Source organism: Mobula hypostoma, chromosome 8 (assembly GCF_963921235.1).
Source record: "Mobula hypostoma chromosome 8, sMobHyp1.1, whole genome shotgun sequence".
In the NCBI taxonomy this organism is placed as follows: domain Eukaryota; kingdom Metazoa; phylum Chordata; class Chondrichthyes; order Myliobatiformes; family Myliobatidae; genus Mobula; species Mobula hypostoma.
In genome coordinates, this window is record NC_086104.1 from 19,464,271 (window position 1) to 19,491,414 (window position 27,144).

Consider the following 27,144-nt stretch of genomic DNA (forward strand, 5'->3'; position numbering starts at 1 on the left):
TCATTTTAATTATTTGGTCTCAAGACTTATGTAAAATTATACTCAGAATCTCCCTTACTGCTGGCAGAGTCAGTTCTTCCCTAATTGTATGGGCTTTCCAGATTTAGCAATGAGTAATAAAACGTTGCAGGAAGCACGCAAACCTTCACTGCTCTGTTGTGAAGTGCTGGCAAGCATGCTTCTCATTTCTGAAAATTTTCACAAAGTGACTGAAAATAAACTAAGTTCCTGTTTGCTTAATCAGAGTATATTCTCTTCAAATGTTCAAGGAGCCTGGTCAGCTTCACTGCCTCATTTGAAAAAAACTTTTTTATACAACAGACACATTGGTTGTTTGAGCTAGTATAAATCCATATTTCGGATGGTCCAGACTATACTGTCTGCACTTCTGTTTCATTTAGTCAGCTTCTGTCATTTTCATTATGGATTAATGACCACAGTCAATCAGCTATTGTTTATGTCCAACCTCAAGTGCCGCGATTAATTAAGGGGAAAGTTATGGCAACATTATAGCTCAGGCAAAACCTGACTCTCTGCCAAAAGGTACATAAAATGGGGTAGCCATATCTCAGTTGGGCTGTGGGTTAGAGAAATGCAGTCAAGACCATTCAGAACTTTGCCCCATTGAACACAAGGTCCTAATTCTCAGGAATTGTATCATTGCATGATTAGGGTGGGGAATCATACTAGCTAACCTACCATAGTGAAGGGCAATAATACCTGGGCCAGGCCGAGAAATTACACCATTTCTTCAGCCCAGTTTTCTCATGATATACCAAATACAGAAGAGTCACACTCTTTTCAACAACTATAACATGCTTTGAGCAAAGTCTGAGAGAACAGTGGGTTAGCAAGAGATGAGGTGTTACGTGATCTTTGTAATCAATTATGAGTCGAGCATCAAATGATTAAAATAAGTAATTAATTTCTTAAATTAAGTCCCCAATCTCTCAGCTGCCTTCTTGCTACTGAGTGCCCCCACTACCCCCTTTATCTTTATCATCCCTTAGAAATTCCTACCGCTCGCGGGGGAAGAGGGCAATATTACCCACCTTAGGATCCACAGGTCTAGGAAAACGTACAGACATCATTTCCCAGTCAACTAGTTCCACAAATACAATGAAAAAAATCTTATGCTTTTTCTTTATGCCAGGCAGAGATTTCGAGCCACCTGTCTTCACAGAGATAAGTAAAAGCTGTGAAATTCTTCGTGCTACTAAAATCATAGTTAATATTGTACTTGTAAGTAAAAGATTGAATCTGTCATTTTAGCTACTGGTTTCTCAAGCAAAGAGGCCAAAGAATCAAATTTAGAAAAGGATTTGGCCTGCTGAAGGCTGCCTTGGAAATATAGTAAGCCTGCACTCTCTAGACTTGATTTATTAAAACTCTCATTGGATTGAAGGTTAACCAAAGGCTATTATTTGGATAAGAGATTTCCTCAATAGGAAAGGATTCTTTCTCCATTATCACAAAATATGACACCAAATCCTCTAGCAACTATTGACCAAGTAGAAATAGCGAATTACATCTGATAATAGTCAAAAATAGGAGAGATTCTACTCTGAAAGTATAATCTCTATCAATATTATTGCGTATTAATAGATTCAGTGAACATTCAGAGTTGATTAGCATATCAGGATGAAAAAATCCCATAAATTCAATTCAAGAGACCGGAGTATCAGACAATGTGCTGCATTACCACAACTCAGTGCTCTTCTGTCTGCATCAATGTAATTAATGCTCTGAATCTCTGTGGTAATCCTGAAAATGCCAAGTGATCAGCTAAATTTGTATTAGAGATGAAATAACGGGGCCAGTTTTACTGCCTTTATCAATATTTTACTGCCTTTACCAATAGAGGATATTTATTTCAAACACGAGACAATCTGCAGATGCGGGAAATCCAAAGCAACACACACAATATGCTGGAGGAACTCAGCAGGTCAGGCAGCACCTACGGGAAAGAGCAAACAGTTCATGTTTTGGGCCGAGACCCTTCATCAGTATTTTGTTAGAATATTTATTTACTTGCAGCAAAGATCAAGTAAAGAGATTAGAACTAGAGGTATTAGTTTATGGGTGAAATGTGGAATTTTAAGGGCAATATGAGAAGGAATTGTCTTCACTCAGAGGGTGGTGAGAATGTGGAACAAGCTGCCAGCAGAAGTGGAAATTCAGGTTTGATTTCGACACTTAGGAGCAACTTGGATAGGTTCATGGATGGGATGTGCAGGCAAGGATATGGTCTGAAGTGCCTGTTTCTGCTTTGTAGTATTCTATAATGGTATGACTCTATCAGGAATAATGGGCTCATTTTAATTTGCAAGATATCTACCTATTTCAATTAACCTTGGACTGGAATATGACATGTATCTGCCAGAGGTCCTATCACAGTGCCAAGATGTTCATGAGATGGGTATAATGCCCTGGGGTTCATAGTCTTTTTGGCAGGAGATGCAGAGAGGAGAAAATCGGGAGAGATAGCCATAGGATTCTATCCAACAGGAAGATGTGATTACAAGGAGTGCTTGGCGAGACGAAGGAGTTCAAGATGGGAAGTGATGAAAATTGAGCACCATGAGTATTGGTCATACCCAGCTTTTCGACAATACAAACTCCAATGATGTGCACAATTAGACTGGTTTAATTGTAATAAGCCCTTTTATTTTTGTTATTTTTTATTCTTCTTAATAACTGTTTGCTAAAGCTGAAATTAGTAAATAAACTTCCTTTATAATTGTATGCAGCGTACGATCTGTCATTTATTTCCAACGGATAATTGTGTATGGGCAGTATTTACTCAAATCACGATTTCGTTAATCAAAACATCACAAAGCTGGGTGGCAGTGTGAAATGTGAAGAGGATGTTATGAGAATGCAGGGTGACTTGGACAGGCTGGATGAGTGGGCAGATGCATGGCAGATGCAGTTTAATGTGGATAAATGTGAGGTTATCCACTTTAGTGGTAAGAACAGGAAGGCAGATTATTATCTAAATGGAGTCAAGTTAGGAAAAGGGGAAGTACAACGAGATCTAGGTGTTCTTGTACATCAGTCACTGAAAGTAAGCATGCAAGTACCGCAGGCAGTGAAGAAAGCATGCTGGCCTTCATAACAAGGGGAATTGAGTATAAGAGCAAAGAGGTCCTTCTGCAGTTGTACACGGCCCTGGTGAGACCACACCTGGAGTACTGTGTGCAGTTTTGGTCTCCAAATTTGAGGAAGGACATTCTTGCTATTGAGGGAGTGCAGCGTAGGTTCACAAGGTTAATTCCCGGAATGGCGGGACTGTCACATGTTGAAAGATTGGAGCAACTGGGCTCGTATACTCTGGAATTTAGAAGGCTGAGAGGGGATCTGATTGAAACATATAAGATTATTAAGGGATTGGACACGCTGGAGGCAGGAAGCATGTTCCCGCTGATGGGTGAGTCCAGAACCAGAGGCCACAGTTTAAGAATAAGGGGTAGGCCATTTAGAACGGAGTTGAGGAAAAACTTTTTCACCCAGAGAGTGGTGGATGTATGGAATGCTCTGCCCCAGAAGGCTGTGGAGGCCAAGTCTCTGGATGCTTTCAAGAAAGAGATGGATAGGGCGCTTAAAGATAGCGGAATCAAAGGTTATGGGGATAAGGCAGGAACTGGATACTGATTGTGGATGATCAGCTATGATCACAGTGAATGGCGATGCTGGCTCGAAGGGCCAAATGGCCTACTCCTGCACCTATTGTCTATTGTCTATCCCAACTTTCCTGTTTGTTGGGCCCAAATCATACTGACCCTAGATATACATTGTTTAAGAAAGATGGCCTTCTCACTGTTGAGTCCAGTGGCTGTTGTCAGAGTCGGCTAACAAGCCAAGTTTGCATAGGAACTTGGTGAGGGGTGGTACATTTGTCGGGGCTATCCTCCAGCAATTCGCTGAATGCTGTGTAATTGCTGTTAAGAATTCATCAAGTAGTTTTTGTATTTAAGCATGTCTTTAAACCAGTATCAGGGAAAGTAATTAAAGTGCTTAATTACGGATGCTGCAGAGATTAAGCTTTGGTGTGATTTCAAAGAGAATACCCACAAAAAATGTTTGCGTTCTGAGCAGGGTGGATGTCCGCAGCCTGGATGAATTGTTGATTAGAGTACTAAGTTCTGTGAAAGTATTGGGGAAAGTTATGTTGGTTGAATGGTGATTTGACCAATCAGCCGGTAAAGATGTCGTGTTAGTCCAGACTAGCAGAGACAAGACTGAAGTTGTGCTGCCTGATAAGGTAGGGACACCCAGAGAGCCAGGGCCAAGGGTAATCCATTCTTTTCAAGAAAGGTGGCATGTAACTGATTGTGAAGATGTTAAAAATAAATTGTAGCTGATGGTGAAGACTTTAGGGACAAGTTGTCCTCATTTCTGCAAAGTGAGGGAAAGGAGTTGTCTGGTGTTAAAGGTCTTATGGGTTCTTCAGTGGGTGGTGAAAATTCTGAGCTGGTTTCAGCGATTACATCACTGATAGGTAAATGCCAAAGGGTGCCGGCAGAGAGTCAAAGTTATTGTAGGCTGAGAATGTTCTCAGGAGTCAAGCCCATCCCTGATGGGGAGGAGGAATATGAGACTTGAGCGGAGAAAACATCTCAGTCACTGGATAAGTGGCAGTGCTTAGATAATGTGAAAAGACAGCAACTGGTCCAGCTCTGAGGTGGGGAGGTCTCTAAATGCAGAGAATCCATTGGTCACATCCAAGGACTACATGCAAATGTTAGAAAATATAAGCATAAATGAGGAACTGTATGGTACACCTAGCCCAAACCCATCATGTTACGTCCTGGAGAAGTAGCTAGAGTTATGGGAAACCCTACATTCCCCAGAATGCCTGATGCCGAAGCCCTTCTGGTGGGATGCTCTGGAGGATCAGAAAGAAGAGGCATGCTTACCTGCTGGGATGGAGGTGAGATCTGAACTGCAGAAACCTTCAGCTGTACACATAACAGGATGACAGTGATTGTCAGGAACACCTCGGAGGGAGAGGCCACCCTCAGACGTGGGATGCCGATGGCACCTCTTTTCCCAGCGACCATAGTGTCTAGTTTTTCGGTGAGAATCTGGGAGAGAGACAATCTCCTGGGTTAGGAAAGTTAACAGCAAAGTCATTCAACCTTAGTGACTCCCCAATATCCAAGGGATGGAAAAGGAGACTAACAGAAGATGTTGAAGTTTGAAGATGTCTTTTCTCCTGATGAGTTTGATGTGGGTTGCTCCAAGAGTATTCACCACACTATCCAAGTGACAGAGGACACCCCTTTCAGAGTAAAGTCTCAACAGTTAGCACCAGCAGAGGTGGAAAATGTTTGGCAGCATCTGCTGAAGCTGAAGGAAGCTGGAATTATCACCGAATCAAGGAGTCCCTATGCGTCACCCATAGTGGAGGTGAGGAAGAAGAATGGGAAGGGATGAATGTGTGTTGATTATCAGACACTGAACCGACATACTGTCCCTGACCAATACACTGTTCCACAGATCAAGGATGCTCTGGCCTGCCTGAGTAGAGCAAAGTAGTTCAGTATGTTGGACCTAAGGAGTGAGTATTATCAGGTATCCATGAGTAAAGCTGAGAAAGGGAAGATGGCATTTATCTGTCCACTTGGATTCTTTCAATTTGAAAGAATGTGTCATAGAGAAGACTGTTTGGGACATGAACTTGGTTAAGTTACTGGTGTACTTCATGATGCTTCAGGTCATTTGGGGTTTGACAAGACCTACAGCATGTAGAATGGTGACCAATTGGTCGGACCAACAGTGGACTGTTTTAACTATGGCCGCCTCTTGTTTCAGCTTCTGCCTGTATATGGGCAGAAGCAAGATGAAGGAGTGATCCGACTTCCCAAATGGTGGATGGAGGAGCATTTTGTAAGCATTGCGGAAGGGAGAGGAGCAGTGATCAAGTATGCTATCTCCCCGTGTGCTCGCCTGGATGTATTGACAAAACTTCGGAGAAACTTCCAACAGCCACGCTCTTTTAAAGTCTCCAGCGATGATGAAAGGACCCCTTGGTGTACAGTCTCCAGGGTGCTGATGGCCTTACATAGTTCTTTGAGAGCCAGGTCAGTATCAGCCTGCGGCAGAACATACACAGCTGTGATAATAACCATCGCAAACTCCCTAGGCAGCCAGAAAGGTCTACACAGTAGCACCAGGTACTCCAGATCCAAGGAAAGAAAGGGCTTGAGGGCATGAACATTCTGAGGGTTACACCGAGCATTATTGACCATGAAGCATACCCCACTCCTTCACTCTTCCCAGAAGAGATTTTTAGACCTGCTCGCCCAGGTGGGGAGGCCAGTAGTCATGATGGGGCCGGCTGAATTTACCCTCTGCAGATGTTTCCAATCCTGTGTACTTGCGCCTCCATACCAGATGGAGATGCAACCAGTCAGAATGGTCTTCATGACTTATCTGTAGAAATTTACCATCATCTTTGGTGACCCTTCTGAAACTCCTAATGGAATACAGCCACTGGTGTGCCTTCTTTATAACTGCATCTTCAGGGGTGTTAACACCCATGAACTTGCATTCTACATGAACCTGCATTCAAGTGCACATGCACCGGTCGTGCATGCAGCCTGTTACAGCCGTTCCGATCAGTATTCTTACTTTTTTCTTCTTACTTTTTAACTTACGTTATTTTTTGTATTTTTTTTTCACGGTAACACGTCGAAGCTGCATCCTCTCTAACATGCCGGTAGAGAGAGTTTTATTTGGGTTTTTAGCGCTGGGACATGCCGACACATCTCAGTAGCAGGACAGAAGCATGGTCGCATTGTGTATTCCAGGGACTAGCTGCTTGCGCTTATGCCGGCCGGTTTAGCGAGCAGAGCGGCGGACATCCCTGCTGAAATCTGGAGGAAAACACACAGAGGATGCAGGGGGGATCACAAAGGCGAGGAAAGAGGACCGGGTCGAGACAACAGAGACTTATGGAGAAGAGGAGTTCGGTGGGTAATAAAATGGACGAGTTCAAGGCGCTAGCCAGACATCAGAGAACATTTCAGGAGTGCAGTGTTATGTGTTTCACTGGAATGGGGCTGCACGAGGACATACCCGATCAAGTCTTTTCCATGGACGGCTTCCAGACCGTTCGGGCTGACCGGAAGTGCACAGAGAGCGGTAAGCGTAAAGGAGTTGGGTGCTTACTGTTCTGGTTAACAACAGATGGTGCAATGCGGGTCATATTACGATTGAGGAACATGTTTATAGACTGGATATTGAACTTTTTACTGTTGGACTCGGCCATATTCCACCGAGATACAACACTGGGCGGCACGGGTGGTCATTCCTGTCTGTGGCCATCGAACGTGCAGCTCCTCCCGCGGAGGGTCAGACACCCTGAGACTGGTCCTGGACTTATTTTCCGTCTGGCATAGTTTGTATTTTGTTGTTTGATTGTTTGTGGTTTATGTATTGCTATATTTATGCTCTATTCTTGGTTGGTGCGGCTGTAACAAAACCAAATTTCCCTCGGGATCAATAAAGTATATCTATCTACCTATCTATCTATCTATCATTGGTAATGTAGAATACCACAAACCCGGTTCACTGGTTCATTGGCAAGAACAATGGCAGGGGAGCTGCGAGGCCTCGGTTGTAACGCAAACCAGGCCCTTGTGCCGTGGGGTCACCTGCTGCAGCCCCCCAGGAGAGGAGATGTGAAAGGAGGTGTTGGAAAATGCTGGAGTCCTTGCTGGGATGGGGGAACTGGCCTCTCCCATCCGTGCTGGTCTCCAGTGTTCACTCAGTGAAAGACAAGCTGAATTTCATTCATCTCTGGCTGCACTAGCACCTGAACAGGACTGCAGTATTCCTGCTTTTTCAGAAAAGTGGCTCTAGGACAACATCCTCTGCACCATCATTCTAGATGTCATGGTGCTCAGGGACTTGGGCTAGATTATTAGTCATAGTCATACTTTATTGATCCCGGGGGAAATTATTGTTCTTGTGTCTGTTTTTCTGGGATCGTAATTATATGTGTTATATGTGCCTTGTGTTGTGAGTGACCCTGTGTATTGTGTTTTGCACCTTGGCTCCAGAAGAACACTATACATCAAAGTTGCTGGTGAACGCAGCAGGCCAAGCAGCATCTATAGGAAGAGGCGCAGTCGATGTTTCAGGCCGAGACCCTTCGTCCTGACGAAGCAACTTTGATGTATGTTGCTTGAATTTCCAGCATCTGCAGAATTCCTGTTGTTTCCAGAAGAACACTGTTTCATTTGATCTTATTCACGTGTATGGTTGAGTGACAATTAAACCAGAACTTGAAATTGAAGCTGCTCACCCTGTCCACTGCTGACCCCTCAATGGGAACTGATGTGTGTTCTCTCAATTTCCCCTTCTTGAAGCCCACAAGCAATTCCTTGGTCTTACTGACATTGAGTACAAGGACATTGTTGTACTATCACTCAACCAGTTGATCTATCTCATTCCTGGTCACCTCCTCATCACCATCTGAGATTCTGCCGATAACATCTGTGTCATTGGTGAATTTATAGATGATGTTTGAGCTGTGCCGAGCCATAAAGTCGAAAGTATAGAGAGAGCAGAGCAGTGGACTAAGTGTACATCCTTGGGGTGCATCTGTGTTGATAGTCAGTGATGAAGAGATGTTATTTCCAATCCGCACAGATTGAGATCTCTCGGTGAGGAATTCAATGATCCAGTTGCAGAGGAGGTACAGAGGCCCAGATTTGAGGCTGTTGATTAGTACCGAAGGCATGATTGTGTAGAACACTGGGCTGTAGTCAATAAACAGCAGCCTGATGTAGGTATTGCTCTAAAGTGCAAGTGAGATTGCATGAACTGTTGTGCTCAAGCAGGAGTTAATTCTAACCATGGCTAAACTCTCCAGCATCACATCACAATAGGTATGAGTGCAACTGGGTGACAACTCACCCTGTTCTTCTTGAAGTTCAGACAGATTAAGACATTGAAGATGTCCTTGAACACTCCAGCCAGTTGGATGGCATAGGTTTTCAGATGCCTTGTGAGGGATCACTGACAAGAATAATTTTCTATTGTTATGATGGACACTCACTTTCTGGGCCAGGGGGCTTTGTGCTTTTCAAAATGCAGCTAACTAAACACAGCAGATGCCACTAGTAAGATCAAACTTTAACCAGCAACCAATCCAGACATCAGAAGTTTTGAGAGGAGGAGAGTTCAATCTGGTCCACTACCCCAGTACAAAAGGCAGCACAGTGAAAAAGAGCTTTGGCCAGTGGCCATTCGACATTTGTGATTAATTAGCAAGAGTAAATTAAAGGAAGGCAGGAGCAAGCGCAGTGACCGTCTTTGCAGCGACCGTCATCAGAGTGGGTGGTCTTGAGGCTATAGCTCGTTGAGGCTTCTGCAAGGAGAAGCTTCAGTTAGAGAAAAGAAAAGAAAAGAAAAGCTCTAGGTTAAGTTATTTTTTTCCTGACCTTCTTTATATCTGCTCAGCTAGGACAGTAGAGATGCCAGGCAGGATAGCTGAATGCCCCTCTTAATTGGGAGGGTGAACAGCCAGAAGTTGTGGTCCATGTAGGTACCAATGACAAGGTTCTGTATGGGGAGTTCAGGGAGTTGGGTGCTAAGTTAAAGGGCAGGACCTCCAGGGTTGTGATCTCAGGATTGCTGCCCATGTCATGTGCTAGTGAGGCCAGAACTAGGAAGGTTATATAGTGAAATATGTGGCTAAGGAGTTGGTGTAGGAGGGACGGTATAAGGTTTTTGGATCACTGGACTCTCTTCCAGGGAAGATGGGACCTGTACAGAAGGGACAGCTTCTGAACTGAAGGGGGACTAATTTCCTAGTGGGAAGTTTTGTTAATGCTGCACAATGGGGTTTAAACTGGAGTAGTAGGGGGATTGGAATCACAGTGCCAGAACAGTTTGTCACCGGGGTTCGGATATGGCCCGTGTGCAGAGTGAGAGACACCGAAGCAGCTCGATAGTTCACAGACTTTAATATGAACAGTGGTAAAGGGAAAATAAAACAATAAACGCTAGGCCAAACTGGGTCGTTAACTAAAACTCTCAAAGGAAAACGAGGCCGACACTGTGGCTGAAAAGAGCATCTAACCATTAAACAAACACCACCAGCCTTCAGAGTCAGTTGATTTGAAAGACCACTATCTCAGGAAAGGCGGAATACAAAACAGCAGCGAAGCATTGCTATGCTCTGTCCAAGTCTCAACAAGCACTACGACAACAAGAATGGAGTTAAATACTATCACAATTAAATAACAATTACCTGACACGTGCAAATTCACAAGCACAATGGCCGTATCTACTGAGCTGCCAAATCCGTGGTTGTGACACAGTTGGTGGAGAGGTTGTGGAGGCAGATGTTGGTAAGACCTCAGACAAAGTTAGGAATCCAAAGGTTGAGCATAATACAACTAGAGTCCTGAGCTGCATATATTTCAATGCAAGAAGTATCATAGCAAAGGCAGATAATAGTGCTGGAGATGAGGTAGCTGGTTTGCAGACAGAGGTGATGTGTAGTGATGAGAGGTTGTTGATAGGGCAAAGTTGCAGACAACAGGATGAGTTGCAACGTAAAAGGTGGACAAAATCAGAAAGGGTGAATATAGGACTGAAAGTGCTGTATCTGAAAGCGTGTAGTATACAGAATAAGGCAGATGAACTTGCAGCACAGTTGCAGATTGGCAGGTATGATTTTGTAGGTTTCACTGAATCATGGCTGAAAGAAGATTATAGCTGGGAGCTTAATGTCCAAGGATACACATTATATTGAAAGAACTGGCAAGAAGGCAGAAGGGGCGGCGTTGCTCTGTTGGTAAAAAAAAATGAAATCAAATCATTAGTAAGAGGTGACATTAGTAAGAAGGTATTAAATCATTGTGGATAGAGCTAAGGAACTACAAGGGTAAAAAGACCCAGATGGGGTTGTATACACAACCCCAAACAGTAGTAATTCCAAGCATGGGGGAATTTCAAGAGTGCCCATGAGATGGCTTTTTAGGAACAGCTTGTGGCTGACCCACTAGGGGATCAGATATTCTGGATTTGTTGTTGTGCAATGAACCAGAACTGATTAGAGAGCTTAAGGTAAAAGGAACGCTTAGGGATAAGTGATCATAATATGACCGAATTCACCCTGAAATTTGAGAAGGAGAAGCTAAAGTCAAATGTATCAGTATTACAGTGGAGTAAAGGGAATTACAGAGGCATGAGAGAGGAGTTGGCCAGAACTGATTGGAAAAGAACACTGGCAGGGATGGCAGCAGAGCAGCAATGTCTGGAATTTCTGGTAGCAATCTGGAAGTCACGGGATATATACATCCCAAAGAGGAAAAAGTATTGAAGGAAAGATGATGCAACCATGGGTAACAAGTAAAGTCAAAGCCAACATAAAAGCAAAAGAGAGGGCATATAATAGTACAAAAATTAGTAGGAAGGTAGAGGATTGGGAAGCTTTTAAAAACCAACAGAAGGCAACTAAGTAAGTCATTAAGAAGGTAAAGATGGAATATGAAAGTAAGCTAGTCAGTAATATTAAAGAGGATACCAAAAGTTTCTTCAGATACACAAAGTGTAAAAGAGAGGTGAGAGTGGATATTAGACTGCAGGAAAATGATGCTGGAGAAGTAGTAAAGGGGGACAACAAAATGGCAGATGAAGTGAATAAGTATTTTGTGTCAGTCTTCACAGTGGACGCAACTAGCAGCATGATGGAAGTTCCAGGTGTCGGGGTCATGAAGTGTGAGAAGTTACCATAACTAGAATGCCCAGCAGTATCTTGCAATCATAAAAAAGACAAAAACACCTTTGCTTTGCCTCAGAGAAGCCGGTGCATCTGAACACACCGCCACCTTTCGGGATTGTCCCAAGTACAGACATCCTATCAAGGTTTTGGACCTTTGACTCTTCAGAGTTTGCAGGCAGTATGTGGTGCACCTCCGGCTGATGCAGAAGGAATTCTTGAATGGATATTTCAGAATGCCGGGAAGTTACAGGCCTTCTGGGCCAGTCACACTCCCCAACGTATTCACCAATTCTTATTAATGTTATTCCCATAGCTTTGTTATCAACTCCACATGTGTGTGGAAATCCATATCAGATATATGCATGGATTTACAAACAAATGGTAGAGATGTACACAGAGGATTTAGTACTGGATTGAGTAAAATAGTCAAAAATCAGGGCTTGATAACAGCATATAATATCAGAGAATAAATGGCAAAGGCAGACTGGGACCTAGTTCATTCCATAATGTTACCCCTTTATCCTAGTGAAAACCACCGCACCCTGTGCGGAATAGCCCTTAGTCAGGTTGTTGAAGAGATCCTGCACACCCATATGGTGGTAGCAAGATTACTGATCAATCTCACACAATGGCAATGAAGTGCTGGCCCTGGGTCCTCCTCTTTACCTTCTAAAGGGAATGTAGGGTCAGTAACACTGTCACCAAACCAACCTCGATTGCATTCACAGTGATCACCTACACCAGCTTCTCAGCAGGGAAGAAACAAATCAAACAAGTTCCCTGGAGATCGCCAGCTTTAGGAAGAGATATTCCCCCACTACCTGGATGGCTGGACACTAGGTATAGGCCATGATCTTTAGCTCTGACCCCTTTCTTTGTGGAAGAAGGTCCTCCTTCCAGGATGGAGGGAACATTCAGCGTCCCTATCGCTAGTATGAAGCAGAGTATGTAACTGAGTGCTTGCCGCGCATGAGGCCCACCTCATCCTTCACCCTCTAAGTATACAAAGGGACTGGGGCCATCCCCTCTCTTCCCTGCAGCTTGGGGAAAACAAAACATAAAGAAGGGGAATGCCAACGTTAATATAATAAAAGCTGTGCAGCAGAATTTCAGCAAGGGTCCTTGACCCCTGGGCAAGTGACCTAAAAAGTCTCTTGTTCTGCGAAGTTGTGTTCCTCCAAAAACTGCAGTAGCCATCTGCTATAATCAGGGTGAAGAAACATAAGACCCATATAGAATGCCTCATATAACAGAACAAAACAGAAAGTTATTTCCTTAGAGCGATGTCTTACTATGGTATTTCATATGCTTATTGGAGTAAGACCATGGCAAGAGGACAAACCAATTATTATACAAAAAGAGCTTGCAGCTTTATAAAAATGATAGTAAATTACCAACAAATGAATGAGCTACAATAACTAGATAAGGGAAGTGGCAAACTCCTTTGCAAGACAACACCTTAAAATGGGAATACATTCCCGAGAGCTATGACTTATAATCCTTCCCTGTCATGGAAGATGCAGAATAATCTTCTCCATGACCCAATATACTATCACATTCTTTAAATAAGAGGCTCCCTACCATTAACTGAGGGTCCATGGACCCTGTTTTAGAGCACTACTCACGTATGGTACTGTGATGGAACAGCAATGAAAATCCAGAAAGACAGATCCACTCAATTGTAATCCCTGCTGCTGATTACAAAAGGGTTTTTTTTTGTATCAGAAACTGAATTTGAACCACATGAGTTGCAAGCGCATCTTTTAGGGAATCATACAGATCAATTTGCAGAGGCTAAAGCCCTAGGATTAAGTCTAAAACAAATAACTATAACAGAACCAGTTTTGATATGTACTGATGCCAATTATGTTTCGAATGCAGTAGAAAGACATCTTCTCATCTGATTAACTACCAGATGGAAATATTCCATGTGGAAGAACATTTATGAATTAATATTGACTAGACTATTAGTACACGTGTTACATATCCCGGGACATACTGCAGGCCTCTTACACAACTGTAGTAATGAACAAGCAAAGCAAGCTGTCAGGATGGACCTCACTGTGGTAAGGGAGGCCAGAGTTTTGGTAGTAACTAAGCAACAATTAAAAAATAATCAGGATGATTATTTCTAAGAATTCTCCTGGATATGACTGAATCCAATTCCAATGGGTTTCCAACAAGGTACAAGTATGAAGCTGATGGTAAAACTAAGGTTTGGGATTGACCCCCTAAAAAAAATAAGAAGCAAATACCTTCTGCCCACATGCAGAAAGCACTGATTCAAGAAGCCCACAAGAATTGAAACACAATCATGGTGGCGAAAAGCCACTCATGCAAAATTAGCTGTGCTATACTGGTGTCCTTACATATTGAGTGATTGTAACGAATTGTAATTGTATCTGGCTGATAATAAAAGAGCGGTCACATAACTACTTCCTATAAGACAAACCAAACCAGCAGCACCAATGCAGGTGTGGCAGGTTGATTATATAGGTCTATTCAAATATCCAAAGGCAGCCTAACTTATTGGAAACCTAATAAGCATATTCTTGTGATAATTGATTTTTGTACAGGACATACGAGGGGTGATTGATAAGTTCGTGGCCTAAGGTAGAAGATTCAATTTTAGAAAACCTAGCATATTTATTTTTCAGCATAGTCCTCTCCTACATTTACACACTTAGTCCAGCGGTCATGGAGCATATGGATCCCTTCTTTGTAGAAGTCGGCGTCTTGGACTTCCAGAAAGTGGTCCACAGCAGGGGTGATTGATAAGTTTGTGGCCTAAGGTAGAAGGAGATGAGTTATTAACTTCAAGCTTTCTGCATAATAACTCAAAGAGTTGAATTGCATGTACATGTAACAAGAGTTGTATAACTCATCTCCTTCTACCTTAGGCCATAAACTTATCAGCCAGATACAATTGTACAAATACAATGGCCTCCTCTACATCGGTACTTCACTTGTGAGTCTGTTGGGGTCACCTATTGCATCCAGTGCTCCCAGTGCGGCCTCCTCTACATCGGTGAAACCTGACGCAGATTGGGGGACCGCTTCGTCGGGTTTCACCAAGAGTAGTATTGGTGGGAGTCTTGATCTTGAAGCTGATATCCATAGGAAAAAGTTGGGTTATAAATCTTCACTTAGCAAGTAAGTGGGTTGTAATGGAACTTTGCTTCCTGGGCCAATGTGCCTCATGCTTTGCCAAGCTTGGCTTTCTAAGCACAGCAGCTGCCACTTGTAAGATCAAATAGTTGTAAGTAAACTTCCAACAAACATGGTTAAGCTTCTGGTCGTAAACATGAACCAGTCTTCAATTCTTAAAATGTAAATGGCAAACAGTAATCAGCTTGAAGTTAAAACACTCAGATTAGCAAACACGTTCTGTCTATGGAGCAGACTGCTAGCCCATAACCCTTGTCTAACTGCTGGAAGAGGTGCAGTATAAGTCAATAGGTTAGTTAATTTGGCTTGGTTCAAACAGACAAGATGACTAAGTTGCTTAATCCAAAGAAGCCTGCAGACTAGATGGAAACTAACACTTAGCTTATCAATAACTGGTCTATTAATGTTGGAAGTTTTATGTATCCTAGAAAGTTAGCTTCACAGCATTAATTGTAGGTAGCTGGGATTTATGTCTCCAAGAGGTTTTTAGAATCTTTGTGGAAAAGGTATCTGTGGAAATATATCAGGTCTGTGAAAATTCAAGCTTATTTGGAATGCTGGAATGCGGTAAGGAACATCAGGAAGAATGAAAGAAACATGGGGTGAACTAGAATCCACTCCTCTGGCTTTGATTTTTGTGATGAACAATCTGTATCGTTTATACTGTAAGTCGTCTCTTGTTTATAGGAATTGTACCTGTGTTTTGGAAATCCCTTGTGTTTTAGGAATTGCTTATAATTTGGAAATGTTTTAAGATAAAAATCCTCTGTGAGTTTTAAGTTTGTTTGAAGAATGTAGGTTGGATTTAAATGTGCATCAATGAAAATAAATGGTTCTCAGTCTCTGCCTGAATGCCAGGAGTAGAAGTACAGCTAGGTCATCAGACTTGCCAAAGTGCGGACAGCAGGGTAAATATAAAACTTTTTAAGATGGTGAGGTTGAAAGATATTGATGTTTGGAGGAACCTACGTGTCTTTGTACATGAATCATTGAAATGTGTAGGTATATCAAGCAACTGGAAAGGAAAATGGCTCGTTAGTCTTTATAGCAAAATTTTAAGATGAGAAGATATGCTTTTTTCTGCAGCGCGCGCGGCCATTCTGAATGATATCGATATGTGTAACTAGGGGTGCCGTGCACAATCCAGATTTGATGGAGACAGCCATGAGAAGCGCAGAGGAACATCTGGAGTAACTTCTGAAATGCCTGCTTCACTGCCGTTGCTACTGTGCGATCGAGAATCTCCGGAGGGGAAGGCCCCAGATCCTCGGCTTTGTGTATCGCCTGTTAACGGAGCCAGGGTCGAAGCGCTCGCCAGCGATGGTGCTCGGTGCTCGGTGTCGTGAGGTGGTCAGAGGCTCGGAGTTTTTCGGACGGACTCGGAGTCGGAATGTGGTTGGATGCTTCCGGGATGCTGCATCGGCAAGTTGGCGGTGCTGGAGGTTTACCGTCTGCGTGAGATGATGGGACTTTCGAGAGACTCTGAGACTCTTACTGTGCCATGGTCTGTTCTTATCAAATTGCGGTATTGCTTTGCACTGTTGTAACTGTATGTTATAATTATGTGGTTTTTGTCAGTTTTTAAGTCAGTTTGTCATGTGTTTTTGTGATATCATTTTGGAAAAACAATTTATCATTTCTTAATGAATGCATTACTAAATGACAATAAAAGGGGACTGCATGTCCTCATAATCATAATCATAATGCGTTTTTCTGTAATTGTATAAGACACAAGCAAGTCATTACTTAAAATATTCTCTTCCGATCTAGATGCAACAAAGCTTCAATGGATTTATTTCAGGGATGGTAATACATCCTCTGAGGAGAGATTAAGCAGTATTTCAAAATTAGAAGGATGAGACATGATCACCTTGAAACATTCAAAATTATTGTTGTTAGGTTTGACAATGTAGTTTCAGGGAAGATGTATCCTTGACTCATGTATACAGAGTCACAGTTTTAGAATATGGGGTTGATTATGCAGGATTGAGATCTGAAGATAGTAAATATGTAGTCTATGCAAGCACAGTCACTGAACGTCTTTCTGTACAGATCAATAGATTTCTAAATGCTGAGGGAATTAAGGCACATGGGATGAGTTTGTGGCTGTGATACGAAGGAACATATAAGCTATGATCATACTGAATAATAAAGCAGGCACTTTGGGGCTGAATGTCCCTCTTCCATGTTGATTTCCCATGTTCTTAAGTTGAGGCAAGAAGTTACTCCCAACGTAGGAGTACAATCACTGTGAGGGCCGGAGCCGTTCGAGAAACTGGCTCACTGCCATGTTCTCATGGGCAGTTTTGGGTGGGCAATGACACAACCCTTGCAGCATTGTCCATAATATAAATTATACCAACGAAGTGTGTTCAGACAGAGGCATTCTGCACCAAAGGGTGGATTCTGACTGACCACAGTCACTCTCTGCTGTGTTATATACTTCATTTGTACAAGAAATGTCCACAAGATGGAGAATTGTCCAAGATCAGACATTTGTTTCATCAATTTCCCGACTGAAGCTCAAAAAATACAAGGCCAATCCTTCAAAAACCCTCTACATGACCTTGTAACTAATTATAATACAATGGATTCTGGTTAATTGGACCATCAGTTAATTGGGGCAGCTGCTTATTTGGGACCATTCTTAAACAACAAAAACTAATTAAGAAATTAGCCAGAATTTCCTTTGTTTATTTGCTACACTATGTTGCTTAATTGGGACAGGAGATTGTCGTCGAAGAGTTTCTAACTAGTGTCAGTCGCATGTACTTGTGTGATTTTGAACAAACAGTTTTTAAATAGTGGCAGTCGTGTGTACTTGTGTTTAAAAAGCAGTAATTTTTGTCACTGATAGTTGGCGAAGGATAGGCAGGAAAACAATTCAGAACTGTTTTGCTCACTGCGGTTTCAAGCATTCAGGCTTGGAGACGCCAGAAAAGACCAGGAGTAAAAATGAAACGATTTCACTACTTCACCAAGTTAGGAACTACAAATAGTTTGAAGGAGTCAACAATCTTCTTGAATGTTAAAATGAAAATTAAGATTTGGAGGATGCAATCATCAACAGCATTGTATGAAGGCAGTCCATTATCTGCACTGATTTTGTCGATAACTATTAGGAGCTAATACACAGTTGTATAGTACTGATAGAGTATTGGTTGTGTTCTCATTTGTTCTGTATTTCATTTAAATACATAATGTGTTCCTGAGGAGACTGAGGTCCTTTAACATCTGCCGGACGATGCTGAGGATGTTCTACGAGTCCGTGGTGGCCAGTGCTATCATGTTTGCTGTTGTGTGCTGGGGCAGCAGGCTGAGGGTAGCAGACACCAACACAATCAACAATCTCATTCGTAAGGCCAGTGATGTTGTAGGGATGGAACTGGACTCTCTGACAGTGGTGTCTGAAAAGTGGATGCTGTCTAAGTTGCATGCCATCTTGGTCAATGTCTCCCATCCACTACATAATGTACTGGGTGGGCACAGGAGTACATTCAGCCAGAGACTCATTCCTCCGAGATGTGCAGCACAGAGCATCATAGGAAGTCATTCCTGCCTGTGGCCATCAAACTTTACAACTCCTCCCTTGGAGGGTCAGACACCCTGAGCCAATAGGCTGGTCCTGGACTTATTTCATAATTTACTGGCATAATTTACATATTACTATTTAACTATTTATGGTTCTATTACTATTTATTATTTATGGTGCAACTGTAACGAAAATCAATTTCCCCCGGGATCAATAAAGTATGACTATGACTATGTGTTACTCAGTTAAAAGGTAGTTTGTCTTTTTTGTACCTTTTAGAAGTACTTCCTTGAAACTTCAGCTAATTAGGGCATCCGCTTAATTGGGCCACAATATTCTGGTCCCAAAGTGTCCCAATAAACCGGAATGAAGGTCTATCAGAGTTTGAACTTCACCATGAGGATAACGGGTCCAGGGGTCCTTTCGCGTATAGGCTACTGCCTGTATAAGGCTATGTTAATAATTATTTGTGGATTGATGTGCGATTGATTAAGTAATATTGTGGTTATTTTTAATTTTTAAGAAAAATAATATTAATGAGATACCTGTTCGTGCGAGGAGACTAGCAGGCAGTTGCGCGGCCACTTTGTGCGAGGCCCCGGACATGCCAACCAAGCACAAGGCGGCGGGTGTCGGTGGTGGCGGCGCTGAGAAACCTCCGGCAGCGGTACCGGACACCGACATCAGCTCCGGCCGCGCTATGGAGAACGACATCCTCGACTCGCTGGAGGATCTGGGGTATGGAGGGGGCTGGGGTCGGGGCGAGCTGGGCTCGGGTGCCCTGTACCTTCCCGGGGCTTCTACCGAGCTGGGCCGCCGGCGGAGGCCGGTGTCGTGCTTTCGACTTGGCGTTGGAGCGCGGCCAGCCTTCCTCCTCTGCCCGCTGGAAGGCAGCGGCATTTCACTGGAGGCCCGTGCTTGACGCGAGCTGCCGGCGGGTTGCAAAAGGCCCCGAGGCCACTCGGTCGCCATCCTCTCCTTGCTGATGCTACAGGTTTCGTGGTAACCAGCCTTGCTCAGAAAGGCTGGCGAGCTTGATTTTATTCTAAACAGCACACACAAAATGCTGGAGGAACTCAGCAGGCCAGGCAGTGTCTGACTTGCTATATTATTTTATTCTGCTATTCTTACTTAATAGTTTGTCGGCCTTACAAACCTGATGCCTATGGCAGGCCTGGTGATCTGACCTATTTAAGGTCTTGCCCTAAATGACAGTGGTGAAGGATGTTAAACAGTTCCTGAATCACTTTTCAGCATTAGTGGTTAAATGTTTTTGCTACCACACTCCCTGATTTGATCTATGACTTATGCAAGTTCATAGATGTGTTACATTACTTAATTATATTTAATCGCATAAGTCAAGAAAAGCAATGATCTGGTCTGGGTTGGAAGTGGTCACATGTCATGTTCAATTAACTATATTACTAATAATCCAGTGGAGTTCTTATACTTGAAGTTGATGCAAGGTAAAAGACCACCATGAGAGTTATATACTGGCCTCTGAACGGTAGCCAAGATGTGGGGATCAAATTTCAGCAGGTGATAAAAAGGGCTTGTTAAAAAGGCAATGTTACAATAGTCATGGGGGATTTCAAGATATAAGTAGATTGGGAAAATCAGGTTGGTGCTGGATCCCACAAGAGGGAATTTGTAGAATGCCTATGAGGTGGCATTTTAGAGCAATTTGTGGTTGAGCCCATTGGGGGAAAGCAATTCTGAATTGAGTGTTATAAAATTTGATTAGGGAGCTTAAGGTAAAAGAGCCCTTAGAAAATGATGGAGTTCACCCTGCAGTTTGAGAGGGAGAAGCTAAACTAAGATGTATTGGCATTACATTGGGGTAAAAGGAATTACAGAGGCACAAGAGAGGAACTGACCGAAGTCGATTGGAAGAGGACCACAAGCAGGGATAACAGCAGAACAGCAGTGGCTGGAGTTTCTGGGAGCAAATTTCAAGGTGCAGGAAAGATGCAGCCCAAAGATAAAGAAGTATTCTAAGGGGAAGATAAGGCAACCATGGCTGACAAGTCAAAGATAGCATGAAAGCAAAAAAGAGGGCATGTAAGATAGCAAAAATTAATGGGCAGCTTTGGCAATAATTGGGAAGCGTTTAAAAACCAACTGAAGGCAAATAAAAATGCATTATGAAATAGGATGGTAAACTAATAATATCAAGGAGGATACCAAAAGCATTTTCAGATATTTAAAAAGTAAAAGAGAGGTGAGCGCAGACATCAGACTGCTGGAAAATGACACTGGAGAGGCAGTAATGGTGGATGAACTTAATAAGTATTTTGTGTCATTCTTCACTGCGGAAGACACTAGCAGCCAGAAATTCAAAAGAGTCAGGAGGCAGAAGTGAGTGTTGTTACTATTACTAAGGAGAAGGTGCTTGTGAAGCTGAAAAGTCTGAAGTTAGATAGATCACCTAGACTGGATGGATTACACACTGGAGTTCTGACGGAGGTGGTTGAAGAGATTGTTGAGGCATTGGTAATGATCTTTCAAGAATCACTAGATTCTAGAATGTTTCCAGAGGACTAGAAAATTGCAAATGTGACTCCACTCTTTAAGAATAAGGGAAATTATAGGCTAATTAGCCTGACTTCAGTGGTTGGGAAGATGTTGGAGTCCATTATTAATGATGAGATTTCGTGGTACTTGGAGGCACATGATAAAATAGGCTGAAGGTAGCATAGTATTCTAAAGGGGAAATCTTGCCTGACAAATCTGTTGGAGTTCTTAGAGGAAATAACAGGCAGGATAGATGGCCAATGGATATTGTTTATTTGGATTTTTAGAAGTCCCTTGATAAAGTGCTGCATATGAGACCTCTTAACAAGATAAGAACTCATTGTATTACAGGAAAGAAACTAGCATGGGGAGAAAGTTCAAAAATCAGAGGTGCAAAAGTACTTGGGAGCCCTCATGCAGTATTCCTAAAGGTTAACTTACAGGTTGAGTCAGTGGTGAGGAACACAAGTGCAATGTTGGCATTTATTTTGAGAGGACTAGCGTTACCATTTATTTCAAGAGCACTAGTATTAGCATTCATTTCAAGAGGACTGGAATACAAAAGCATGGATGTGATGCTGAGGCTTTATAAGGCATATGTCAGGTTGAATTCGGAGTATTGTGAGCAGTTTTGTGCCACTTATCTAATATAAGTGTTGGCATTGGAGAGGGTCCAGAGAAGGTTCATGAGAATGATTCCAGGAGTGAAGGGGTTAACTTATGAGGCCTGTTTAACGGCTCTAGGTCTTTACTCACTGGAGTTTAGAAGAATGAGGAGAGATCTCATTGAAACCTATCGAATATTGAAAGGCCTATTGAAAGTTGATTTGGAGATGGTGTTTCCTCTAGTGGGGAAGTCTAGGACCAAAGGGCACAGGCTCAGAATGGAGGGGTGTCCATTTAGAACAGAGATGAGGAATATTTTTGTCCAGAGGTTAGCTAATCTTTGCAATTCATACCACAGACGGCTGTGGAGGCCAAGTCATTGGATATATTTAAAATGGAGGTTTATGGGTTCTTAATTATCAGGGCATCAAAGGTTATGGGGTTGAGAGAGCGATGATAAATCAGCCATGACGGAATAGTAGAGCAGACATGACGGGCTGAATGCTGTAATTCTCCTTCTATGCCTTATGGTTGTATATTACAGGCTTGCAATAAGTTTAAATACAGTGGTTTGCTGTATTGCCCAGATATTAATTGCATTCTCTTTCTAGATAGATTGTGAGCAGTCTGACTGAGAAAACTCAACATCCTATTTGATCTTCAATATCTGTAACACTATAGATTTATGGTGAGGCAGAGCTGACGGGTAGGGTTTTAGATAGAGAGCGGTGGTTATATAGAACGAATTACCAGAGAATGGGCCTGTTTCTGTGCTGCATAACTATTCAATGGTATTACCATTAAATTTCCTGGATGGCTTATCATTGACTTTGAGCAGGGAGGCTATTTCTGTGCGGTATAACTCAGATGCTCTTAAGATACAAATCAATGGTTAGTGTGTACTCTTCACTTGTCTAGATGAATGTTCCAGCAACATTCAAGCAGCTCATTGTACTGGATCCTATATGAATGCCATGTACTATAATTGTTTATTATCTTTATCATCAGTTCACCTTGGCTGCTCTGTATGCCACATAAACAATGTGCTGCAGTCGCAAACATCAAAATAGTTTTCTGTTCTTCTCCATTCCTTTAGGGGCTGGTCCTTGCTGATTGATTTTTTTTTTGAAGAGCAAGTAATTGTCTCTTAGCCTGGTGTGGTTGATGTAGTCTATTTGGTTTTCACTACAGCCTTTTGTCAAGGTTCCATATGAGACACTTGACCAAAAGGTAAGATCTCATGGAATCCAGGGCAGTTTGGCAAATTGGATCTAAAATTGGTTTGGTGATGGTTGAGGCTTGTTTTAGCAAATTGTGCCTATGACCTGTGGTGTATTTAAATGCAAACAACAGGAATTCTGCAGATGCTGGAAATTCAAGCAACACACATCAAAGTTGCTGGTGAACGCAGCAGGCCAGGCAGCATCTGTAGGAAGAGGTGCAGGCGACGTTTCAGGCCGAGACCCTTCGTCAGGACTAACTGAAGGAAGAGTGAGTAAGGGATTTGAAAGTTGGAGGGGGAGGGGGAGATCCAAAATGATAGGAGAAGACAGGAGGGGGAGGGATAGAGCCAAGAGCTGGACAGGTGATAGGCAAAAGGGGATACGAGAGGATCATGGGACAGGAGGTCCGGGAAGAAAGACAAGGTGGGGGGGGGGGACCCAGAAGATGGGCAAGAGGCAAGTGGTGTTTGCAGGGTTTTGTGCTGAAACGTTTGCTGTTTGTTGTTTACATTAACATTTTGGATTTGTTCGTAGAGGCAAGATTGGTAAGTTTGCCAAGACATGGTGATGGTGTTGATCGTGAGGATAATCTTTGGCAACAGAGCAGTATTAGAAAGATGGACAGAGAATTAGTAAATGGGATTAAATCTTGAAAAATATGGGGTGATGCATTTTGGGAGGATGAATAATATTGGTTATGCACATTTAATGGTATGAACCAAGGGACAGACAGATTTAGGTATACATTGTCAAGTGTCACTGAAATCTGCTGCACAAGTAGATAGGTGGTTAAGAAAGCATACAGGATACTTGTCTTCATTAGCTGTGGCATTGAACATAAATCAGAGAGATGATTAGACCACAGCTGGAGATCTGCTTGTAGTTCAGGTCACTGTAGAAAGTAAGTAATTGCTTTAAAAGAGGTACACAGAAGATTCACTGATGTTCATAGTTGATAGGTGTGTTGAAAGACATTCTCAGTCTCTCGTTGCTATAGTTGGAAGTTCCAACCTGCTTCAAAAGGACAGTACCCAGGAAGAGCAGAGTGTGCTGCCTTATCATCCAGTAGCACTCACATCTATGGTGATGAAATGCTTTGAGAAGTTGGTTATGGCTAGAACTGAGGTCCTGTCTCAACAAGGACCTGGATGCACTGCAATTTGTCTATGGCCACAATAGGTCTGTGGCCAATGCCAGCTCATTGGCCCTTCACATGGGCTTGGACCACCTGGACAATACTAATATCTGTATCAAAATGCTGTTTATGGACAATGTTTTAACACCATTATTCCTACAGTCCTGATCGATAAGCTGCAGCACCTGGGCCTCTGTCCCTCCCTCTGCAACTGGATCCTCAACTTCCTAACTGGAAGATCACAATCTGTGCAGATTGGAAATACCATCTCTACCTTGCTGCCATTCAACACTCACACACCTCAGGGATGTGTGCTTAGTCCACTGCCCTGCTCTCTCTACACCCATGACTGTGGTTAGGCACAGCTCAAATGCCGTCTATAAATTTGTTGATGACACAACTATTGTTGGCACTGGACCACTGGACTAAGTGTGTAAATGTAGGAGGGCACTATGTTGAAAAATAAATGTGCTAGGTTGTCTGAAATTGACTCCTTCTACCTTAGGCCACCAACTTATCAATCACTCCTCGTACTTTAAGTCAAGTTTTTTTCCCCTATATTATGTGTTGCATTGTACTGCTGCTGAAAAGACAACAAATTTCACAACATAGGCCAGTGATATTAAACCTAATTCTGATTCTAACATTGTTTTGGTCAAGTGATTTCGGCTATGAGTAGAGACCAAATTGGTTGGGTTTGTTTTCCCAGTATTAAAACATAAGACCAATAGCAGAATTAGGCTATTTGGCCTACTCCACCATATCATCATGCCTGATTTATTAGTACTCTCAACCCCATTCTCCTGCCTTCTCCCTGTAACCTTTGACATGCTTACTAATCAAGCTGAAGGGTGGAATGGACACGGAGTCATTCTACATTGTGACTCTGAGCAGTTGATGGCTCTAGGCTTGTACTTGCTGGAGCTTAGAAAAATGAGTGAGGGGAGGGTTCTCATTGAAACCTATTGAATATTAAAAGACCTAGATACACTGCACATTAAGAGGATGTTCCCAATCGTGGGAAAGTTTAGGATCAGAGGACATTGCGTCAGGATAGAAGGACATCCATTTAGAACAGAGATGAGGAAGAATTTCTTTAGTGAGAATGTAGTTAATCTATGGAAATCCCATTGCCAGAGGCTGTGGAGGCTCAGTCATTGAGTATATTTGAAGTGGAAGTTAAAAGTCCTTAATTAGTCAGGGCATCAAAGGATAATGGAAGAAGGCAGAAGAATGGGGTTGCTAGGGTTAATTAATCAGCTATGATGGACTGGCGGAGAAGACTCGATGGACTGAATTGCCAAATTTTGCTCCTATTTCTTATGTCAATGAAATACCTTGTCACTCAGTGATATTATAGTACATCAAAACCTTCGAGATGTAACTGGCTTTAATAAAGTGGAGAACCAGGGAAAGCTATTTAGCTTTCCTGACGAAGGGTCTCGGCCTGAAACGTCGACTGCACCTCTTCCTAGAGATGCTGCCTGGCCTGCTGCGTTCACCAGCAACTTTTATGAGTGAAAGCTATTTAGGTTTGGGGCAGCACTGATTATCAGTGGAGGAAATAAACAAGACTGTATGAGGGTGGAAGGCAAGAGAAATTTCTGCTTGGGGAGGGGGAGAGTGTAGTGTTTACTTGGATTCCCAAAGTTCATATTTGAAGAATGGGCATTTATTGATGGCAATGAGAGACAGATTATTCATGATAGACTATCTAATGCTGCTTCGGGTTTGAGTTGAGGTAAGTAAGAGAGATTGACGGAGACAGAGGTAGACATTCGCTAATGTTTATTAAGACATTTAGCAAGATGCCACATGGTAGGCTAGTCCAAGAGGTTAAGGCACATGAGTTTGTTCAATCCAAGATTGAATCCAAATTGGTGGAGAGAGGCAGAGAGTGATGGTAGAAGGATACTTGTCTGATTAAAAGTCTGTGTCCAGGGATTGATGCTCGGTCATAGAACATAGAATAGTGCAGCACAGTACAGGTCCTTCGGCCCACAATGTTGTGCTGACTCTTAACCCCTGCCTCCCATATAACCCCCCCACCTTAAATTCCTCCATATACCTGTCCAGTAGTCTCTTGAATTTCACTAGTGTATCTGCCTCCACCACTGACTCAGGCAGTGCATTCCTTGCACCAACCACTCTCTGAGTAAAAAACCTTCCTCTAATATCCCCCTTGAACTTTCCACCCCTTACCATAAAGCCATGTCCTCTTGTATTGAGCAGTGGTGCACTGGGGAAGAGGCGCTGGCTATCCACTCTTATCTATTCCTCTTAATATCTTGTCCACTCTATCTATTCCTCTTATCATGTCTCCTCTCATCCTCCTTCTCTCCAAAGAGTAAAGCCCTAGCTCCCTTAATCTCTGATCATAATGCATACTCTCCAAACTAGGCAGCATCCTGATGAATCTCCTTTGTACCCTTTCCAATGCTTCCACATCTTTCCTATAGAGGCGACCAGAACTGGACACAGTACTCCAACTGTGGCTTAACCAGAGTTTTATAGAGCTGCATCATTACCTCGCGACTCTTAAACTCTATCCCTCGACTTATGAAAGCTAACACCCCATAAGCTTTCTTAACTACCCTATCTACCTGTGAGGCAACTTTCAGGGATCTATGGACATGTACCCCCAGATCCCTCTACTCCTCCACACTACTAAGTATCCTGCCATTTATTTTGTACTCTGCCTTGGAGTTTGTCCTTCCAAAGTGTACCACCTCACACTTCTCCGGGTTGAACTCCATCTGCCACTTCTCAGCCCACTTCTGCATCCTATCGGTGTCTCTCTGCAATCTTCGACAATCCTCTATGGTTAATAAGACGTCCTTTATGGTTTGTAATATATGTTAATGACATGAATGGGAATGTAAGGGGTATGATAAGTTTGCAAATGACATGAAAATTGTTTCATGGATAGAGAGGAAAGTTGTCTTCGGTTCCAGCAGGATAAAGTTCAGATTAAAGATGGGTGCCGTGCTGATGGATGGGTTTTAATCCTAACAGTTGTAGAAAACCTACAGCACAATACAGGCCCTTCTGCCCATAAAGTTGTGTGGAATATGTCCCTACCTTAGAAATTACTAGGCTTACCCAGATTTGGCTCCCGAATTCAATTCTACGATTAATGAAGGCCAATACACCGTATGCTTTCTCAACCACAGAGTCAACCTGTGCAGCTGCTTTGAGCATCCTATGGACTCGGACCCCA

The 27,144-nt window shown here is 42.7% G+C and overlaps 1 protein-coding gene across 2 annotated transcripts in view; it reads left to right on the forward strand.

Annotated features, from left to right (window-relative positions):
- fam98a (family with sequence similarity 98 member A) overlaps nt 1–27,144 on the forward strand; it is a 206,107-nt gene that overhangs the window by 155,539 nt on the left and 23,424 nt on the right. The window contains exon 1 of one of the 2 annotated variants that reach the window (XM_063055530.1): nt 19,027–19,184. The exons of the other annotated variant lie outside the window; for it this stretch is intronic. Coding sequence (XP_062911600.1) covers nt 19,051–19,184 — 134 coding nt within the window. The 5' untranslated portion in view covers nt 19,027–19,050. Of the gene's footprint in view, nt 1–19,026; nt 19,185–27,144 lie in introns of those variants that run through there. 2 annotated transcript variants of the gene reach the window in all.